The sequence below is a fragment of the Ruditapes philippinarum genome, unplaced genomic scaffold, assembly GCF_026571515.1.
Source record: "Ruditapes philippinarum isolate M1 unplaced genomic scaffold, ASM2657151v2 ctg5628_1_1_1_1, whole genome shotgun sequence".
In the NCBI taxonomy this organism is placed as follows: domain Eukaryota; kingdom Metazoa; phylum Mollusca; class Bivalvia; order Venerida; family Veneridae; genus Ruditapes; species Ruditapes philippinarum.
In genome coordinates, this window is record NW_026862513.1 from 1 (window position 1) to 19312 (window position 19312).

Consider the following 19312-nt stretch of genomic DNA (forward strand, 5'->3'; position numbering starts at 1 on the left):
ACCCCTGGATGTAGTTGATGACGAAAGTGGAATTTAGGCATCTGCTATTGCTCAATAGGTAGTTATAGACAACATGTAATATACATTTTAAATGTTTCTTTTTAAAAACTATTTTGTAAAGTCAATGTTCTTTTTTGTACTACATGATAGTATATTTTCCTTAAAGAATGTTTGACTTTTAGCATTTTTTCAATACAGACAGTTGTCTAATGTGCTTTAATGTAGATCTAAATTTTTACTCTCTACAGAATCGAGTTGCATTTTTTCTGGTAAATTTATATTTCAGGCCATAGGCCAGGTTTACAGAATATTGATTCAAACTGGATTGCACAAACAGAAACATCATGTGAATCGGATGAACATATTTTTTCACATGGTCAAAAAGTATTCCTTAATTTGAAGTGTTTTAATAACGCTTGGCTATCGACTGAAGATGTGTTTGGGCCACTGGTTGTTTCACTACAGCAATCCGACACATTAAATGCAAAATTAGCGTTTATTCCACTAAGTGAGAAAGATAATAGACATTTTACTGGTCCAGTGTTAAATTTGCCGGTGCAATCAAATCACTCGTGCCTCCAGTTTAAATGGAATGGATTTACAGACCTGTCTGGTATTGTGCATTATGAATACCGAGTATACCAAGATGAACACGTTGTCCTTAAGGAATGGGAGAAAACTGTTAAAGACATGGTTAAAATAGAAAATATTGATTTGATAAATGGGGAAGTCATTGCAGAAGTCAGGGCTATTAACAAGGGGTCATATATCAGCGACTCTGTAAATGCTTCACTTTTTGTTGCCAAGTATCCTCCAAAATTATCAGGTAACTGCAATAATCTTTCAGCTTCTATTAGTTTGAAAGGCTATCATTTTGAAAATCAAATCTTTGCGAAGAAATAATTTACTTTATACTAAAAAATACGCTGATCGTTACATTTATAACATTATCATTTTATTTTAAGTGTTATTGCAATTAGAACGTTCATAAATTCTTTAGTTTATTATTTCAAACTCTAATATTTAAATGTTTATCAAATGATAAATTTAAGGGTAATATATATTGGGTATTTGTCTGTATTTTTCAGGAATTTCAGCTAAATTTTCGAGAAATGGAGCTGAGAAACTACATTTAAGTTGGGCTGACGTATTTAATATTGAACCTAGTATTCAGTTTTCATTTGGTCTTACAATAGGTACGAGAAAAGGATATACAGATGTCCTCGAAATACATTATATCAGTGATGATAACATTGATGTGCCAATACCTAGATCTACGATCATTACACCTATAGTGAAGGAAGTCTTCATATCGATCGACTGTATCTATGAGACTGGACTACGAGCTACATATGCTACTATTTACAAGCTTGCTTGACATTTAAAGGCAAATTATGCTTTAGAAACGAGTTCTTTTTCTAGTTTTGGAATAGTAACCCATTTTTTAATAATAATTTTAGAGCATCTAAGACGCTTATCACTTCAAAAGAGTAGCAGTGAATGTGAAAATATTTGCCATAAAAGTAGTGAAATGAAAACAAGATAGTATTTTGACTTCCATACAATATACTACATCTCTTTAATCAGTGTACTAATTGCCAGATAGACACATCGGACGCAAACCATGATTCAGGTCCAATAAGTAGATATAGAAAAGAATAACAGTACACAAAATTTTAAAAATGAAAATAAAAAGTAAAAAGGACATCGGCATACAGAACTGTTCATGTTATGTTTAGGATTTCCCCTTTTGTAAAATAGTTCTTGATTCGTGTTTAAAATTACTTTGATATAGGGTTAAGTATATTATATTATATCTGTTCATTTATCATATTCAAACCTGTAACAACTGACTGATTTTATACTAATGTGTTCTTATTTTATTTTAAAAGGTTTATTATCATTAGGAGATAATTCAGAATATTTTGAAATCATTTTTACTCACTGAGCCTTGAATTTTATTCTATGTTCTTAAAATGCTTTATTTAAACTGATAGTATGCTCATTTTTGTTTCACTATTAAGCTAAGATAAATGAGTTGTGTATAACAAAAGTGATTCAATATGATTGCATAACATAGTATCTATGCGTAAGAAAGCTAGAACAAGTCGATATAATATGTATGTTTAGTTTAGATATTTCTATTTTGTTACCATGTATTTAAAATTTATTAAATACTGATTACAGAGAGTTTTTAAAAAAGATTTACAAGCTTCGTACCTAATCCGTAAATTTTATTTTATGTACCTTATTATGTAAATGTATGCATTATAAATAAAATATTGTTTAAACTAACATTTATTATGATATTTTTTATTTTCTTATTTCTTTTATTATTATTACTCATTTCACATTTTATAAGTGTAATTATTTCATATTAGTAGCTAATATACAAATACGTGTTCTTACTGCACATTATGCTTTACTTTGCTATTCACAGGAAAACATTAACATAAATCTTTGACTTCTTTTCAATCCTGTATTATACCATGTTGTACATAGTTGTATATATCGGAACTGTATGAAATAAATTCTGAATAAATCTAAAGATTGGCACTCATAATTGCTATTGTACAATAAGTTGTAATTACAAATGTTTAGGATAAAAACTTCCTAAAATATAAAAAAATACTGTCCAACACTTTTTGTAAATTGAACATTATCGATAATTTCCGAAGATATTTATGAGGGTCACGGGGGTTATTGACTACCCGGGTCACGTATATTATGAAACTAAAAACAAATATGACCACATGATAAGTATATTCTATTTAATCTGAACACTCGTCCACTTTTTTATAGGCGTAATGTCACTTTATTTGATTAACATGTCACATAAAACGACTTTTTAAAATATAAATATATTTACAAATGCAGGAAACCTATCTTTAAAAGTATCATCGATATCATTACTGCATTTAAATCTATCTTTACAATTGAATAGCGTTAAGACTCTAAATTTAGACGTCATATTTCGTTAATGTTTAGCTTGTGTATACATGTATATTGCATTCATTATAACAAAATAAACATTTTTTTATAGCATTTTTTGTGTTGTTGATTTATATATGCTTCAAATAGTTTTTGCCACACCAATCTTCACAAGTATTTCGGATGCACTTGGTGTTTTTATTACAGATATTTAAACACATAAAAAGTTTCATACGAAATTCCTAAGATTGTGTTAAATCTTAGATATATATTTTGATGCATAACAAATGATAATGTAATGTTTTGACTGGCGATTTCTTACTTAATCATTGCTGTACCATTTTCAATAGAGATTTTATAAATGATGTTTTATATCTAATTATTAAAAGCAAACCAAAATTCTTAATTTCTTTGATTAATTTATTTAAGGTTTAATTAACCCTTAGAAATGAATACATTTGAATTACTTCTTAAGAAAGAAAAAACACATTTTGTTTTAAGTTGTTTAAAGTATGCTATATATGCGTATCGCTTCAGAAAAGTTGCACTTAACATGTATGTAAAATAACTTGCCACCAAAAGCAAAATTTAGGCAAAGTAGTGTTTTTGACTTAAAAGTTTCGTAAAAATACTTTAAAGTTAGTAAATATAAATGTACAAATTGAAAAAAGAAAACCCGAAAAATCGAAGCCAAAAAAATTAAATATCAGTACTATATCATTACTTGCAAAATGCACCCAATTTGATTGTTTTTTTTTTACTATTTTATTTTTTATGTTTGCTTTTTTGAACACATCCCGTCGACTCGAAGAATACGTTGTTATTCTATGAAATCTTTGGAATATCAAAAATCATGTAGTGTACTATTGTCTTTAGTACTTAATATATTTCTAAAAGACGTTTAAAGTTGTCCTGCATAGAGAGCATTTTGATGCGAGATGATGTAGTATCCTATCATTGAACGCTAGAAAGAAGACAGATTATGACTGCCCGCATAGCTCAATCGGTTAGGGCGCGATACTTGTAATCTCGAAATTGTGGGTTCGATTCCCGGGCTGGCCAACTAAATTACTGATGAGACTTTGAATTGAGGTCCCGTGTATGAGTGCTTAAACACTTGGCACTTTAAAAAACCAAAGGAAGCTTCTGGAATTGGGGCATCATCTTCCACTATCCTTCAAAATATAAAAATTCTAATAGTCTTGTGAAGGAATCGCCCACTATAAGACCACCCTGGCCGAGTATAAATAAATTCAAATACACACAGATAGCCTGTACCGTGTCAAGTCATGTACAAGTTCGGACGACCAATTTGATTATAAATTTTCCGTATCGAGAACCGCAGTTTATTTGTTTTTCCTGACTGGAGGGATACATATAGAGTATAGCATACATATACTTTAAGTGTATACGATATTATGCGTGTGCTTCAAAATGACCGTATGCTACAAAGTAATCTCTTTACACCTATGTAATAAAAAGGTAAACGAGCTTATAACATATGTTTTAATGTTGGTTAAGTTAAACAAAGATGTCGAAATCGCAGAATGTTTCTATCAATGACCTAACAGAGGATCAAATTCAAAAGGTAAGTATTTCTTTTTTAACCCGATGAGTTCAAAGGGTAAAATATTATAAAATGTAATGATTGAACTTATACATTAAAGTTCATGTTCACGCATTAGTCACAACTTTTAATGCTCCTCTCGTATTTGTTCCAGATATGATGGCAGAAATTGTTACACGATGTTACCGCATATTTTCATTAAAATTTTGCATTCATTGCAAGTATGACGGGAAAAATCAAAATCATGGAAAACTTGTGTACCATTGGAGTCGACCAATATTTAAATTAGCAGTCATTCAAACTTCACAGTCAACCCATGAATATCGACGTAACAAACGTGCAGTATTATAAAAAGTGATGTTTTTAAATCGAATTTTCATACATATCTGTTTTAATGTGTTTAACATGTGTGTTATTACATCCTATTAATTTGTATTTATTCGTTATAAGTTTTGGTATCATCTCGACGATATATCTGACGACAGAACTTATTCTGACCAAATAGGAATTTGTCGGATTTTATCTTTGATTTAATCTCTTTGTGTTTATTTAGTGCTCTATTAAATAACTTACTTATAAAACTTGTCAGTATTTAAATAGATTTTGGCTTATTTTCTTTGTTACAAATGTACCATGTATGAAAGATTCTATAAAAAATGACCGAGTACGATTTATGGAACTAACCAGTACTGGTTCTCAAAAGGAAACCTGTTTATGACTCTTTATGTAGTCTATATGACTTTATAACTTTATCCCACAATTCTACGATTCATGGGTTGATATACACACACACTCAGTACCTGTCATCACTTTACTTTTTACCCAATTTAAATGTTCTTATGATACAAATGTTTATTTACTCCCTATAACTTCTCGTAAAATAAATCTTCAACAAGTACAGCCCCGAAAGTCGAAGACACTATAAATTGGCCAATTACCGTGTCTTCGCCTTTCGTATTTTGAGGCGAAGACACGACGACAAGACAAATATACGGCGTCAATATTAAGATTTCTAGCCGCCGATACGATAATTCTGCAGAATTTAAGTCTTCGCCTATAAAAATATCGTTATTTCGTTGAAAATATATTGTGTCTTCGTATTGGCGCTCTGAAATGTTGAAGATCACGATAAGTGAGCATATTATCATGTATTTGCCTTCGACATTCGGGGGGCAAAGACACGAAGACACGAATTCGAAATGGCAGAAATCAGTCACCATACAATTTATCATGTGTGTTTTAATTGTGATACCTTTCTACTAATTTTGACGTCAGACATGACTATTTATTTAAAAAATGAAATTCGTATATTTTGTCATTTTGAACGAAGGAACTACTTAAATCAGAAATGTTTGTTGTCCAAAATGTTCAAGAATCAGTGGCGATAACGACAGAAAGGTATCTATCAAAATATTATTTTGAGTTGTTCCCCTTGTTATTTTCAGTTGCAAATATTAAACATCCGAAATAAATATCATCCTTTCACGAGACGCACGTGTTTTTATTAACCATAACACTCTTTTATATGATTTTGGAGTGCATGCGTTATTGTCAATTGTAATTTTTCACATTAATTTCTTTTAGGATAAAAAATAGATATTGTAACTTGAAACTTCATAGATTAACAGAGGGGGACATGCATCTGAAATTGTATTTTATATATTAAACAAAATGTCATTTAAAAATGATTAAGTACATAAAAATAGTAACTCTACATTTGAATATAATATTTATGTTTTGGGTACCAATACTTAGAAGCTGCAATTAAGTGGTTTGAATCATTCGCCAGGGGATATCAATTTGACAACCTTGCTTTTACAATATTTTAATAAAATTACTATATCTCCCGATGCCACATTCACTGCTCACTGGTATCAACACTTAATCCTTGAATTACAATAGACCAATAAATAATTCAGGGAAAATCATATTATGTTTCTATTTTAGAAGTTTCGTAATCCTATTATTTTGTCAGTGCAAATAATATCCTGAGAAACGTGGTGTTTAATCTCATTTTATAAATTCTTGATATTGACAATTATTCTGAAAACATTGAATTAAAGAAGAATTCTACACCAAGAAACCGTGCCCAGGGCAAAAATATCGTGTTTTGTATCATATAGATTACTGGAAGTGTCTATGTTAAGATGAGTTGATTAAGTACTATTTTAATACTGTCCATAGGAAAATCGGTTGCAGAATATGATAATAATTTCAAAATGTAAAGCATGACATGTTTGTAGGACAATGTCAAAGTTTATGCAGTATGGGAAAGTCGTAAAAAACTAAGTTGCTTTGTAATGAAAATCAGCAAGGTACAACTAAATTTTAATGATTCATTTGCAATGCATAGAAGTGTGTGTATGTTTAATTGACCAAGTTGCTTACTTACAATGCGTATTCAAGTCCATTGCTCACAATTTTAAGTTTGTAAATTAATGTCGTTAGAAACGGATTTTCTCTGGTGAAATTGCAGTGTTTACACGAATTTGAATTAGCTTTTTTTAAACAGCATACTTTAACTGTGTTCCACGCAATTTAAACATGTTTTTGCCTTTAATTTTATACAAGAGTCTCAAGGTTTAATCTCATTTTATAAATTCTTTAAATTGATACTATTGTATTAAATTTAATGTTGTAGTCATTTTAAACAAAGACACAAAGTTTTGGGTGAATATGACATCTACATGCATTTCGAAAAAATCTAACTTAACACTTGCACGCACCTTAGCAACAAAAGTGTTAATTCTTCAGCACATCCCAAATATCCTTTATCTTTGACCACATGATCTTAAGCATGTATCTAGATTTTCATGAGGTCGTCGCTTCGAATCCCGTCACCCTGTCGTCAAAGTGCTTTTCTATTCATAAATTGCGCTCGCCGCCCAGGTTTCAGGGCGTCGGCGCGGGGCATTGGGTTAAGTTTTCAACTAGCAATAACCACGCCTTGAATGAAACTCATTGGCTATGGTAACACCACTGCACAAAGCTAACATCCGTTGCTAAACGTAAATCTAAATAGTGCTTGGATATGACAATTATTCAGGTTTAAATTAGTTTTGATATTCAACCAAATTTTCAATGTTTTGAGAAATTTATATCTTAAAGTTTATTATTATGTTATGATAGAGTAAAGTGTTATTTCTCACTATTTATTGTTTGTGCACGTATGTGCTGTGACATTGAATAACTGTTGTTTTTTTTTTCTTGTAAAATAGTTCAATACTCGGGAGTACTCTTTGTCGTCCCAATTATGATTTTATTATAAAACAATACAATGTAGACGATTTGTACCAAACTTATTATATAAGCTGTTTGGAATATCCTATATAAATAAACCCTTTCAATATTTATTGAATATATAAGAGAGAAAACAGTTATAATATTACCAAATAACAATGACTGTTTTGTAAGTGGTTGACGGCGAGTTACTTAATTGACCTCATATCTGTAATTATGAGTTTTGGATATTTAATATACGTTTATGACTTTGGGTTAAATGTAATAATATAAAAATTAATAAAAACTTAAAAATAAATAATATTAAACTAAAACCAATTTCATAGTGATCTTAATATGTTGATAATTTTTATTTCCTATAAATCATAAAAGTTTTATTGTATTGATGCATACGAATAACAAAAAAGTTGGGCTCGTCCGGGAATTGAACCCGTGACCTCTCGCACCAAAAGCGAAAATCATACCCCTAGACCAACGAGCTTTATGTCTAAAACTTATTCATGACTATTCATTTTGAGAGGGTGTTTTGTAGCTCTTGTGCATCTTCATTACTGTATGCTTGCAGAAATGTTTTAATGCAACAATATTTTGAGGTACATATGCGGTAACATTTCGGCTCAAATTTCTGCAAGCATAACAGGAAAAGTACCAGAGCTGCATAAAAAACTATGTACCCTTATTATTTGTACATATCACATGGTGTGTGTTTATCATCAAATATTGAAAGATGTTGAAACATTTACAAGTACCTTTTAAGTCATGGACGCGTCCATTAGCGGTAGGTGACACAATGTTACTGAAAACAAATTTCATATGATCTCATAAATTATGAACTTGTGCGATATAAATCTATTACAATATTATAAAGAGCAACATTTGTCCACACATAAATGCTGAATTGGCCTTGATAGAAATAATGATTTTAATGTCAAAATCTCAACCAAGGGATTGTGGCTTCAAATTTGTCAGGATCATACCCAGGTTTTTTTTCCAGATTTTGAATTTAATCAAATCTTATTGTTAATTAGGCAAAAAGAGATAACTGTGGTCATATTTCAGTATATACCAATTCCTATTAAATCATGGGTTCTATGATATCATGGTATTTACATTATCTGTGAATGTGTGTGAAAGCAACAGATGTTGATGATACTTTTCTGAAAACTCTGACACTAAATCGCATAGCATCTGCCAATAAATTTAATTTTGTGAATAATGAATACATTCCTTGTAAGGAAATATTCAATTAATTCTTCATATTTTGACTACTATTTCCCTAAAACGTTTTTACACAGTCAATTGAAACACATGGATTGTTCAAATACCTTGAATTTTATAGTAAATTAGCTGTTGGAAGTTGACCACAACTTAATTTGAATATTGTGACACATATACTCGTATCCTTCCATACTTGCATTTTTTGGGATTACCGTGATTCCGTAGTATTCTTCTCTGAAATCACACAAATTGGCGGAAAATAGAAAAAGTTCAAAAGATGTCATTTAAATTGGATCTTAAGAAATAAATTTTTGATAGTTTGGAAAAGGATTACATATTAAATAGAAAAAAATCTCATTCACGTATGGTTTTTATATTTAAATATTTTCTGATAAACATTAAGTACCGTGATATCATAGAACCCCGGCTACTTTGTATAGTATATTGAATCATGTCCGATAATGTAATGCAATCAGCGATGTTTAGGTATATGTGCACTAAAATCGTAGCTGCACATACCTCATTGTACTTCGAGCCACGTCTATACATTTCAATGTGGTTACCAATTATATCCTTTTACTTACAGATTTTTTGTTTCGTCACTTTTCTTGCTTCCTTTAGTTACATTCAATCAGGGATGTTATATTTTTAATCCTTAAAGATCGTTCAGCACGACATCATTGTTGTGTTTGTGGTACTTGTAGTTTTTACATTTTGGCATTTCTCTTGTTGGGTGCTTCCAATATTCCTACTTGAATATTGTTGAATTACCCTTAGGATATGTTGTCTGCTTTTTAAATTTGTCTTTTGACGTCATATCTATGATATGCAGGCCCCATAGCCTCTGATCCTCTTTAAAAATTCCATTTGTTTAGTTCCGCCCATTGTTTTCTCGTTTAGAACACACACATTCTTTTACTTGGGGACCATACACCGCTTTTCATGGAATGGCACGGAAGTACCACATTGAAGATTTCATGATAACCACCGTATGAAGACATCTGCGAATGTTTCAAAATTCAAAATTTCACCATTCCATGACTGAATGTTGAATTCTGATTATGCCAATGCTAGGGGGTGTACGAAAATTTGCACTTTTCCATGACCGTCCATGAACAGGCTCAATCAAACCGAGCCTGCAACATTTTCAATTTTGTCTTGTTGGGCTTTCTTTAGAAATTCTTTATTTCTCTCTATATTAATTGTCAGTTAGTATCCTCTTTTCCCTTGCATCTTCTTTACGTAATTCTTTTGCTTAGAAGGAATACTTGTAAGTGACTAAATGAATGTTATTTATTTTGTTAAAATTGATAAAACGCGTAATGTAAATATATCTTTTACATTATTGTTTCTACGTAGAAGACATGTATTACCGAGTCTGTTTAAGGAAAGAGGTCATTGCATTACTAAAGCATGCACTTGCATTTTACGCATTATTAAAATAGAAACATTCGATTATATGATATGCGTAATTGTAATAAAATTACTATATCTCTCAATGCTACATTCACTGCTCACTCGTAGCAACACTTAATCCTTAAAATTACAATAGACCAATAAATAATTCAGGGAAAACCATATTATGTTTCTATTTTAGAAGTTTCGTAATCCTATTATTTTGTCAGTGCAAATAATATCCTGAGAAACGTGGTGTTTAATCTCATTTTATTAATTCTTTAGATTGACAATTATTCCGAAAACATTGAATTAAAAAAGAGTTCGACGCTTCAAAGTAGTACCGAGGGCAAAAATATCGCGTTTTGTATCAAAGACATATAGATTATCTTGAAGTTCCTGTGTTTAGATGATTTAATATAGTTCTATTTTGATACTGCCTGTCTCTTGACAAATTTTGTTGCAGAATATTACGAAAATGTTTAACTGTAATGTATGCCATGGATGTAGGACAATGTCGATGCAGCTTGGGGAAAAAGTTGTAATGAAAAAGTAAGGTAAAGCTAAATTGTAATCATTCATTTGATAAGAAACACAATGCACAAATGTGTATGTTTAAATAACCGAATTGCTAACTTATAATGCGTATTCAAGCTTATTTCTTACAATCGTGAGTTTTAAATAAATGTCATTGCAAACAGAGTTTCTCTGGTGTACGTGCCGTGTTTACACATATTCACAATTAACATTCTATATTTAGATATTTGACGTAATCATTATACATTTGTGGTAACCACTTAAAGAATCCGACGCGCTAAAAATAAGCACGTAAACAAATCAGGCGCAATTTTGCTTAATATCAGGTACGGCAGCATTAATTGCTGATTACGTGTAAGAATCGAAATAATATATCCAAATCAGTGATTTTATCGCTTGATAACATCACTGTTTGTCGTTCGGTACGCATCATTATATCACTCGGGCTACGCCCTCGTGATATAATTCGTCGCATCCGAACTCCAAATAGTGATGTTATTGAGCGATAAAATCACTGTTTGGAATATATTATTTCTTAAGTAAATGCTAGATGATTAACAATGCTGTTTAAGTCATTTTACTTATAGTCACAATTTGGGGGAATATGATATCAATAGAGACTTAACACTTGCAGGTATAAGTGACAAAGAGTTGAAGCGTAACATAATTGATCTTGCACGTTATGATTTCAGGTTCAAGTAAATATCAAAAATGTCATGACAGGTCTCCTCATTTTGTATTCAAGTGCTTTTTATACCACCCGCAAAAAAGCAATACCAAATAGATCCCTTGACCAATCATCTTTAATACTTTATTTAAAGTAGCACTTTAATACTTTATTTAAAGTAGCACGCCTCAGATTCATGTTAAATTTCATAAAAAAAGGAAATGTATTTAAAATCATAATAATATGAGATGAACAAATAAAGTAATTTCCAAATTGTAATCGGCACTTACAATCCACGAATATTACCAAAACGTGCTCAACATATGCAAAAACAGCCCCTACTGCGTTAGTAACGCAGTAGAATTATGGTGATAAAATACTGCAAAATCAGTGTTAAACCGCACATAACATGTAAAATATAACTTGGATCTTGAATGTTTTTACCTTTCTTAAAAGTTTAGTGCATTTTTCTCAATATTATTTAAAAAAAAAATATTTTGGGTCATCTGGAGTTGTGTGCGGCTTTAAGTCCTTTAAGTCCTTTTCGTTGTAGAATTCATAACATCAATACATAAAAGTTTAACATATACATTGCACATAGCCACTCTAATTTAAACAGAATTGTAAGAGGCTGCTTGGCATTATTTATGTCTTTTACACATTTGTACACAAACTTCTTAAAATAATAGTTAGATATTCCTTCTTGCTTATCCTGCAGCCACTTTATTACATTACAAGGTTAAAATGATATGAAGTGTTTAAGTGTTGCTTTCATTTGAAAAAAAAAAGTAAAAAAAAGAGAGCAAACAAATTGACAAAAGAAAACAACACAGGAGTATAGTAGTATAGTAGCAAGCAGATTTGCAAGCAATTTCTATCACAAAGTAAACCCTTGGCAATAAGAAGTTAGCATAATTATATACAAAATTAAAATTAACGCATTAGGTAAAATTCAATAAAGAAGTATCAATGATAAAATTCAGTATACAATTTTATTATACATGTATTTATAATTTAAAACATTACGTAATAGCTAAATACTTACTGTAATTTGGACATACATATCCCGCCTCTCTCCTTGTATTTTCATTAACTGGTTTTTTTGGCGTTAATTCCCGTAGGAAAGTTCCTAAATTGCGCTCGTCGCCAATGTTTCAGGGCGTCGGCGCGGGGTATTGGGTTTAGTTTTCAACTAGCAATAACAATAACTCGGATAAACCTTTTTGGCTATATAACGCCACTGCGCAAAGTTAGCATACGTTGCTAAACGTAAATTTAAATAGTGCTTAAATATGACATTTATCCGGTATAAGTTAGTTTTATAGAACAAGAACATCTCTTAGAATTAATTAAAATGAGATTATATACATCGACAAATGCACTTCCCACCTTCATGTTGGGACAAGTCCTGAGCATGTTTTAATCAAACTATATTACGTCCCTCTGTTTCAGTCGTTTATGCATTGACGGTTAAATGAAATGCAACAAAATCAAGTTTATAATTGCTAACACAAAACTATTAAACAGTCAGTTCCAGGGACTTGGTTTGGGATTTGGTTCTCAACACTTCTGAGCATTAAGATTATCCTGTTTTTATTGAAACAATTCAATTATTGGAATTTTCAGCGAAAATACGAGTATGTGAAACATATATGGCTCATAACTTTAGCTTAACTTTGAGTGCGAGATGTTCCGCTTTAAAATTCCTTTTTGTGGGAAAGACACATTTGATTTTAACAGTTATTTTGTCTGTGAACGCTCCTCTGACATTTATTAATGGATATTCAACCAAATTTTCACTGATTTCAGAAATATTTTGAGACTTAAAATATGATAAAGGAAAGTGTGATTTCCATCTATTTATTGTTTGTACATGTATGCGCTGTTATTGAATAACTGTTTATTTCTTCTAAAGAAAGCTCATTACTCGAGTGTACTCTGTCTTGCTAATTTTTATGATATCTTAAACCAATACAATGCAGACAATGTGTATCAAGCATATTATACGAGCTGTTTGGGAATATCCTATATGGATAAAACTGTGCAATTTTTATTTAATATTTAAGAGGGAAAAAAGCTATATTATTTACCAAATAATTGTGTGTCTGTAAGAAGTTGTAGCCGAGTTATTTAGTTGACTTAACAGCCCGTAATTCTGAGTTTTGGATATCTGATAAATGTTTATGACTTTGAATTAAATGTAATGAAAAAAAATGATAATAAATTAAATAAAGATAATATAAAACTAAAAGTAAATTGAAACATTTTTCTTATAATGAGACAAACGCAGGTGTAGACGGTGTAGACGCCAATTTAACCCCTATTAATTAAAATGTGTTATTTATAAGACATCTCTCTGCTGATACAATATTACAATTATACATATACAAATACATCGTTGTGTATAATATTTTTCCTTCTTACAGATAAATATCAATCAATCTTTATATAAGGTTTTCTCTTATCAATTTTTGTTTAATTGTTCTCGTAGGAGCTTCCTTTTTTCTCAGAATGTTTAAACTACTTAGTTACTCTAAAATTAATAGTCTGCCATACGAAAAGACAAAATACTACTAGGCTTTCGTCTGAATTTGTATTAACATTTATTTATATGAAGACGAACATTTTGTTCTAGAAACTTGATCATCTGCTAATATCGGATCTTGTATCTCGCACTTATAAATAACAAGTATGATACTTACCTATCAACATCAAGATAATTCTCATAATATTGACTATCTTACATTCAGGACCAATCACTTTAATAGAATGTCTTTGTAAATACTAGTTGATTGAATATTATCTATCAAAGATATCACGAACAAATTAAAAATTAAAACGTGTTGCAATTTAGCGGCGTGGTTGTGTCCGTCTGCGCACACGTGGGGGAGATCGTCAACCACTCGTTTATTTCTAAGGTGTGTCATCTGGCTGGATGTTCCCAACATGTAATTTGGGGTAATAGGGTTGCTTGGGCCAAAACGACTCATTGTTGTAGATATACTGAAATATAAATTGTAGTTTTTGTTGTTGTTTTATCATATTTACAAAAAAAAAAAAAAAAAAAAAAAAAAAAAAAACAGATATAACATTGCTGCAAAGAAAGTTAAATACAGGATACAGGATTTTAAAAACATGACTAAGAATTATCATTGTCGCACTTTTAACCACTTTATTAAATTAAAAGGCGCAAACTCGTGCCTGATATGCCGATAAAATAGATAAATACAGAATCCCTAAATAAAGTCACCAGATCAACGAATCAACGGGTCCATGCTTTCTATAGAAATACACGAGTGTCTTGGACATACATCGTATTTGTTTGCCTCAGAAATGTTTTTACTTCTTCCAGAGAAGTTTAATGATTTTAAAAATGGATTAATAATATTACATTTTATAACCATAAGCTAATAGCGCTGCATGCGAAATTATCATAAAGTTATAAAAATGTAAAAAGTGGTATTTTCACTGTCAAACAAAATGCTAAATTACTATGTAACTCTAATTGCAGAATAGCAAAAGAAGAATAAATAGTAATAAGTTAAGCTATACGGTTTTCGAGAATTTTTTCGGAAATTGTACACGTAACACGGCAAAGTTAAAAGTTCTTTTTTGAGAAATGAAATAATAGCAATAATCCAGGACATCATTTATAACTATCTTAAGTCTTAAGTATATGTTCATGTATATTTATGGTAATAAATAAAACTGATACTTTCGCAACGAAATCAAAGAAAAAATTATAATAGCATTTCCAAATAATTGTGTTTTTATCTATAAAGAGAAATAGTAAAAAGAAATCAACGGTAATTTATTTAATGAATACAAGTGTCAACTTAAGATGATAATACAAATGTTAATTGCCAAAAATGTACTTAATAAAACTGGATATTAAAGGGACCCTACTAACGTTTTTTTTTTTTGACATGACTAAACTTATTTTTGTGAAAATTTTCAGATAATTCGCTCACTCCGTTTTATTTTCCAAAATAATTATTTTAACTGTGAAAAATGATCCAAAATTGAAAAGCGTTGCAACTCTTTTCCACTCAAATCAGGCTAAGACTAACACAAAGTAAGATTTTCTGCGTACATTTCTTATCTATTTCTATTCATCATTCCATTTTAAGTGCCCAGTTGATCTATGTAAGAAATCAAATAACATGTGTATATGTTTTAGGCTTTTGGACCGTAGTGAAGTTCCTTTAATATTGAAAAAATGTATTTGACAACCACATGTATGTACAATTCCCATTCTAAAAAGAAAATGATTAACTGCCACTATTTTAAATTTGTAACATTTATTTAAACTACCAGTATAGTTGTATTTCATTAGCTAACTGCATTTTAGTACCGAATCATGTCTGCCAAATAAGAAATGGATGATTTCAGTTAACACGTGCTACTGTCAAAATAAGGTCGAATATTTTAATTTTTGATAAAAATGTGTTTAACATGATTTCAAAACTTTGGATATTTATTACCCAATACCAATATACATGTATCTTAAAGTGCATAAAGCTATATATTTGCTGCACAAAGATTTAAAATCATTGTTAATTTTTTGTAAACTTTCAAAATAATTGTTTGAAAGAAATATGTTTTAAAATTTCCTTAGCATTGACTGACAAAATGCACGGAATCATTGCTAAATGGTGAAAACATACTTAAAACTGCATGCCTCCAGATGAGTCAAAATATGAAGATAAAATAAAACTTGAGAAAAAAGTACTAATATTTTTGAAAAAGTAAAAAGATTCACGATTCAAGTAATAATTTACATGTTTTGTGCGATTAATGACTAATTTTTCAGTTTTTATACCACAGATCTACTGCGTTACTAACACAGTAATGATTATTTTGCATATTGTGACCTCCTTTGGTAGTTTACGTCGGCTGCACTTATAATTGCTTCCTTTTGGTTACTTCACAATATTATGCTTTTAAATACGTTTTCAAAAATTTCAAGAAAATTTCATGAATCTGGAAGGCATGCTGCTTTAAATTGGCAGCAAAATATTTAATTTAATCAGTAATATTTTATTCTAAATAACAGAGATATTCTATTATAAACATTCTTCGAGAATCGTCCATGAAATCGTCGAAATAATGATAATCTTATTATTACTACATTTTATAAAAAAAAATGTTTCATTATGATTATATTATAAAGCTTTATATCATCATGCCATGACTTTGTATAATACTATCTTTTTATAATATGCTATAAACATTAAATTGAAGATCATAAACAAAGCAAAAGATATAAACAAAAAACATGTCGCGGCTTGATCCGTCTGTTATTAATCAATCGTTTTCGCAACCTTAAAACATTTAAATCATTAATAATCATTAACAATATTTCAAATACAGAATGATATTAATGTAAAAAGACATTATAATGATGAAAATACATTAACATACCTGTTTATTAAGTCAGGGTGATCACAATATGTACAAACAAAAATTACAAACGAATGAGAAATTTACCAATATGCACACATACACACACCTTCGCTATTGATTTTTATATACCCCTCCAGTACGAGCGTTGTCATAATAAATGAATGCCGGTTAGAAAGGGAGATAATCCAATCTTCAAACAAAATGTCGTTTGAATAGGATTAATTTTCTTTAAAGATTTAATTGCATGAATGGTTGAATAATTAACAGCTAAAATATAAAATTATGAAGTATGTGGACGTGTATAAGTATATTGTAATGAAAAATAAAAGTGTATAAAGCTACATATATCTGATGCAAAAAATTATTGTTTGAATTTTTAGAAAGTAGACAAGAAATATGAAGTATAAGGGGTGAGACAAGAAATATCAAGTATAAGGGTGAGACAAGAAATATGAAGTATAAGGGGTGAGACAAGAAATATGAAGTATAAGGGGTGAGACAAGAAAATTTAAAAGATAAACAACTAAAATGAGAGGTGAGAAAAAAATAGGAGGGGTGAGACAAAAAATATGAGGGGTGAGACAAGAAATTTGACGGATGAGACAAGAAATATGAGAAGTGACACAGTAATATGAGAAGTGAGACAAAATGTATGTGGGGTGAGACAAGATAATATGAAAGATGAGACAAGAAATATGAGGAGCGACACTAGAAATTTGAGGGGAAAGACAAGAATATGAGAGGTGAGAAAGAAATATGAGAGTTGAGACATTAAATATAAGGGATGAGACAAGTAAAATGAGGGGTGAGAAAGAAATATGACGGATGAGACAAGAAATATGAGAGGTAATACAAGTAATTTGAGAGGTGAGACAAGAAATATGAGACGTGAGGGAAGGAATATGAGGGGTGAGACAAGTAATAAGAGGGGTGAGACAAGAAACATGAGAGGAAAGAGAAGAAGTATGAGAGTTGAGACAAGAAATATGAGGGGTGAGACAAGTAATATGAGGGCGAGAAAAGAAAAATGAGAGGTGAGACAAGAAATATGACGGATGAGACAAGAAATCTTACTAGTGAGACAAGAAATATGAGGGGTGAGACAAGAAATATGAGGGGTAAGACAAAAAAAGGGGTGAGACAAGTAATATGAGAGTTGAGAAATAAATATAAGGGGTGAAACAAGAGATATGAGAGGTGAGACAAGAAATATGAGAGGTGAAACAAGTAATATGAGGGGTGAGACAAGTAATATGAGGGTGAGAAAAGAAATATTACGGTGACACAAGAAATATGAGAGGTGAGACAAGTAATATGAGGGGTGATACAAGAAATATGAGAAGTGAGACTAGAAATATGAGAGGTGAGGCAAGTAATATGAGGGGTTAGACAAGTAATATGAGGGGTGAGACAAGAAATATGAGGGGTGTAACAAGAAATATGAGAGGTGAGACAAGAAGTATGAGAGGTGAGACAAGTCATATGAGTGGTGATACAAGTAATATGAGAGGTGAGAAAGACAAATGAGAGGTGAGACAAAAAATATGAGAGGTGAGACAAAAAATATGAGAGGTGAGACAAGTAATATGAGGGGTGAGACCAGTAATATGTGGGTTGAGACAAGAAATATGAGGGTGATACAAGAAATATGAGCTTCGAGATAAGAAATATTACGGAAATGACCAGATATATGAGTGGCGAAGTACAATATACGAGAGTTAAGGTCATAAATATGAACGGAAAGAGAAATTATGAGGGATTAGACATGAAGTATTTCAGGAAATGATACAAAAAAGAGATGTGGGGCAAAAATACATGTTGTGAAACATAACTGGTAAAATGTAAAAATGACAGTTCATTAAAACTTTTGTTTAGTCGAGCTATGAAAACTATCCTAGGATAACCTCGTTTGTTCAGGTTACTACGTAGTTTTGTAAGGACATCGACCATATCACCAGGTGTTACAGATATGTATGTTTTCACATGATGTATGTTAACAATAATAAGTTTCTTCTTCTATCGTATGATATAAAACTTTTTAACAAATTTAGGAAAAGCACCCTACCGCTCACTACGGGTCGGTATGGTAATAGACGGAACATACGCTTGATACTTTCCGCCTTACTTTTTTTCACGGTCCTGACGAATCTCACGCAACACCGGCACTGCCGGGTTTTGGCGCCAAAACAATGGGGGTAAGTGTAACTAACGGGGGTTTGAAAGTAAATTTTTGAGTAGTGATGCACATTTAACGAAGGGAAGAAAGTTATGTGACTAAAAGATTTGTGGGGGGACAAGATGGAAATATCACTGTACGTGGCAGGGCAGTATAAGATGGAAGTAGATCTAAT

At 30.9% G+C, this 19312-nt stretch overlaps 1 protein-coding gene and 2 non-coding genes across 3 annotated transcripts; 1 reads left to right on the top strand and 2 right to left on the bottom strand.

The window, feature by feature from the left end:
• Positions 1-9: 9 nt before the first annotated feature.
• LOC132719334 (uncharacterized) lies at positions 10-3043 on the top strand. The gene is made up of 3 exons (XM_060703101.1): positions 10-58; positions 287-826; positions 1089-3043. The coding sequence occupies exons 2-3, from the start codon at positions 691-693 to the stop codon at positions 1376-1378; spliced, it is 426 nt and encodes a 141-aa protein (XP_060559084.1). The 5' UTR covers positions 10-58; positions 287-690; the 3' UTR covers positions 1379-3043.
• A 4305-nt stretch (positions 3044-7348) lies between these two features.
• Positions 7349-7489, bottom strand: LOC132719337 (U4 spliceosomal RNA). The gene has a single exon (XR_009624209.1). It is a non-coding gene; the product is annotated as a U4 spliceosomal RNA (small nuclear RNA).
• A 5178-nt stretch (positions 7490-12667) lies between these two features.
• On the bottom strand, positions 12668-12807 carry LOC132719338 (U4 spliceosomal RNA). The gene has a single exon (XR_009624210.1). It is a non-coding gene; the product is annotated as a U4 spliceosomal RNA (small nuclear RNA).
• Positions 12808-19312: the final 6505 nt, after the last annotated feature.

What these genes read in the sequence shown, in the direction of transcription:
- LOC132719334 (XM_060703101.1), top strand. Translation starts at nt 691, where the DNA reads ATGGTTAAAATAGAAAATATTGATTTGATAAATGGGGAAGTCATTGCA. An exon ending in GTATCCTCCAAAATTATCAG is followed by an intron (nt 827 to 1,088) that starts GTAACTGCAATA and finishes TGTATTTTTCAG; the next exon opens with GAATTTCAGCTAAATTTTCG.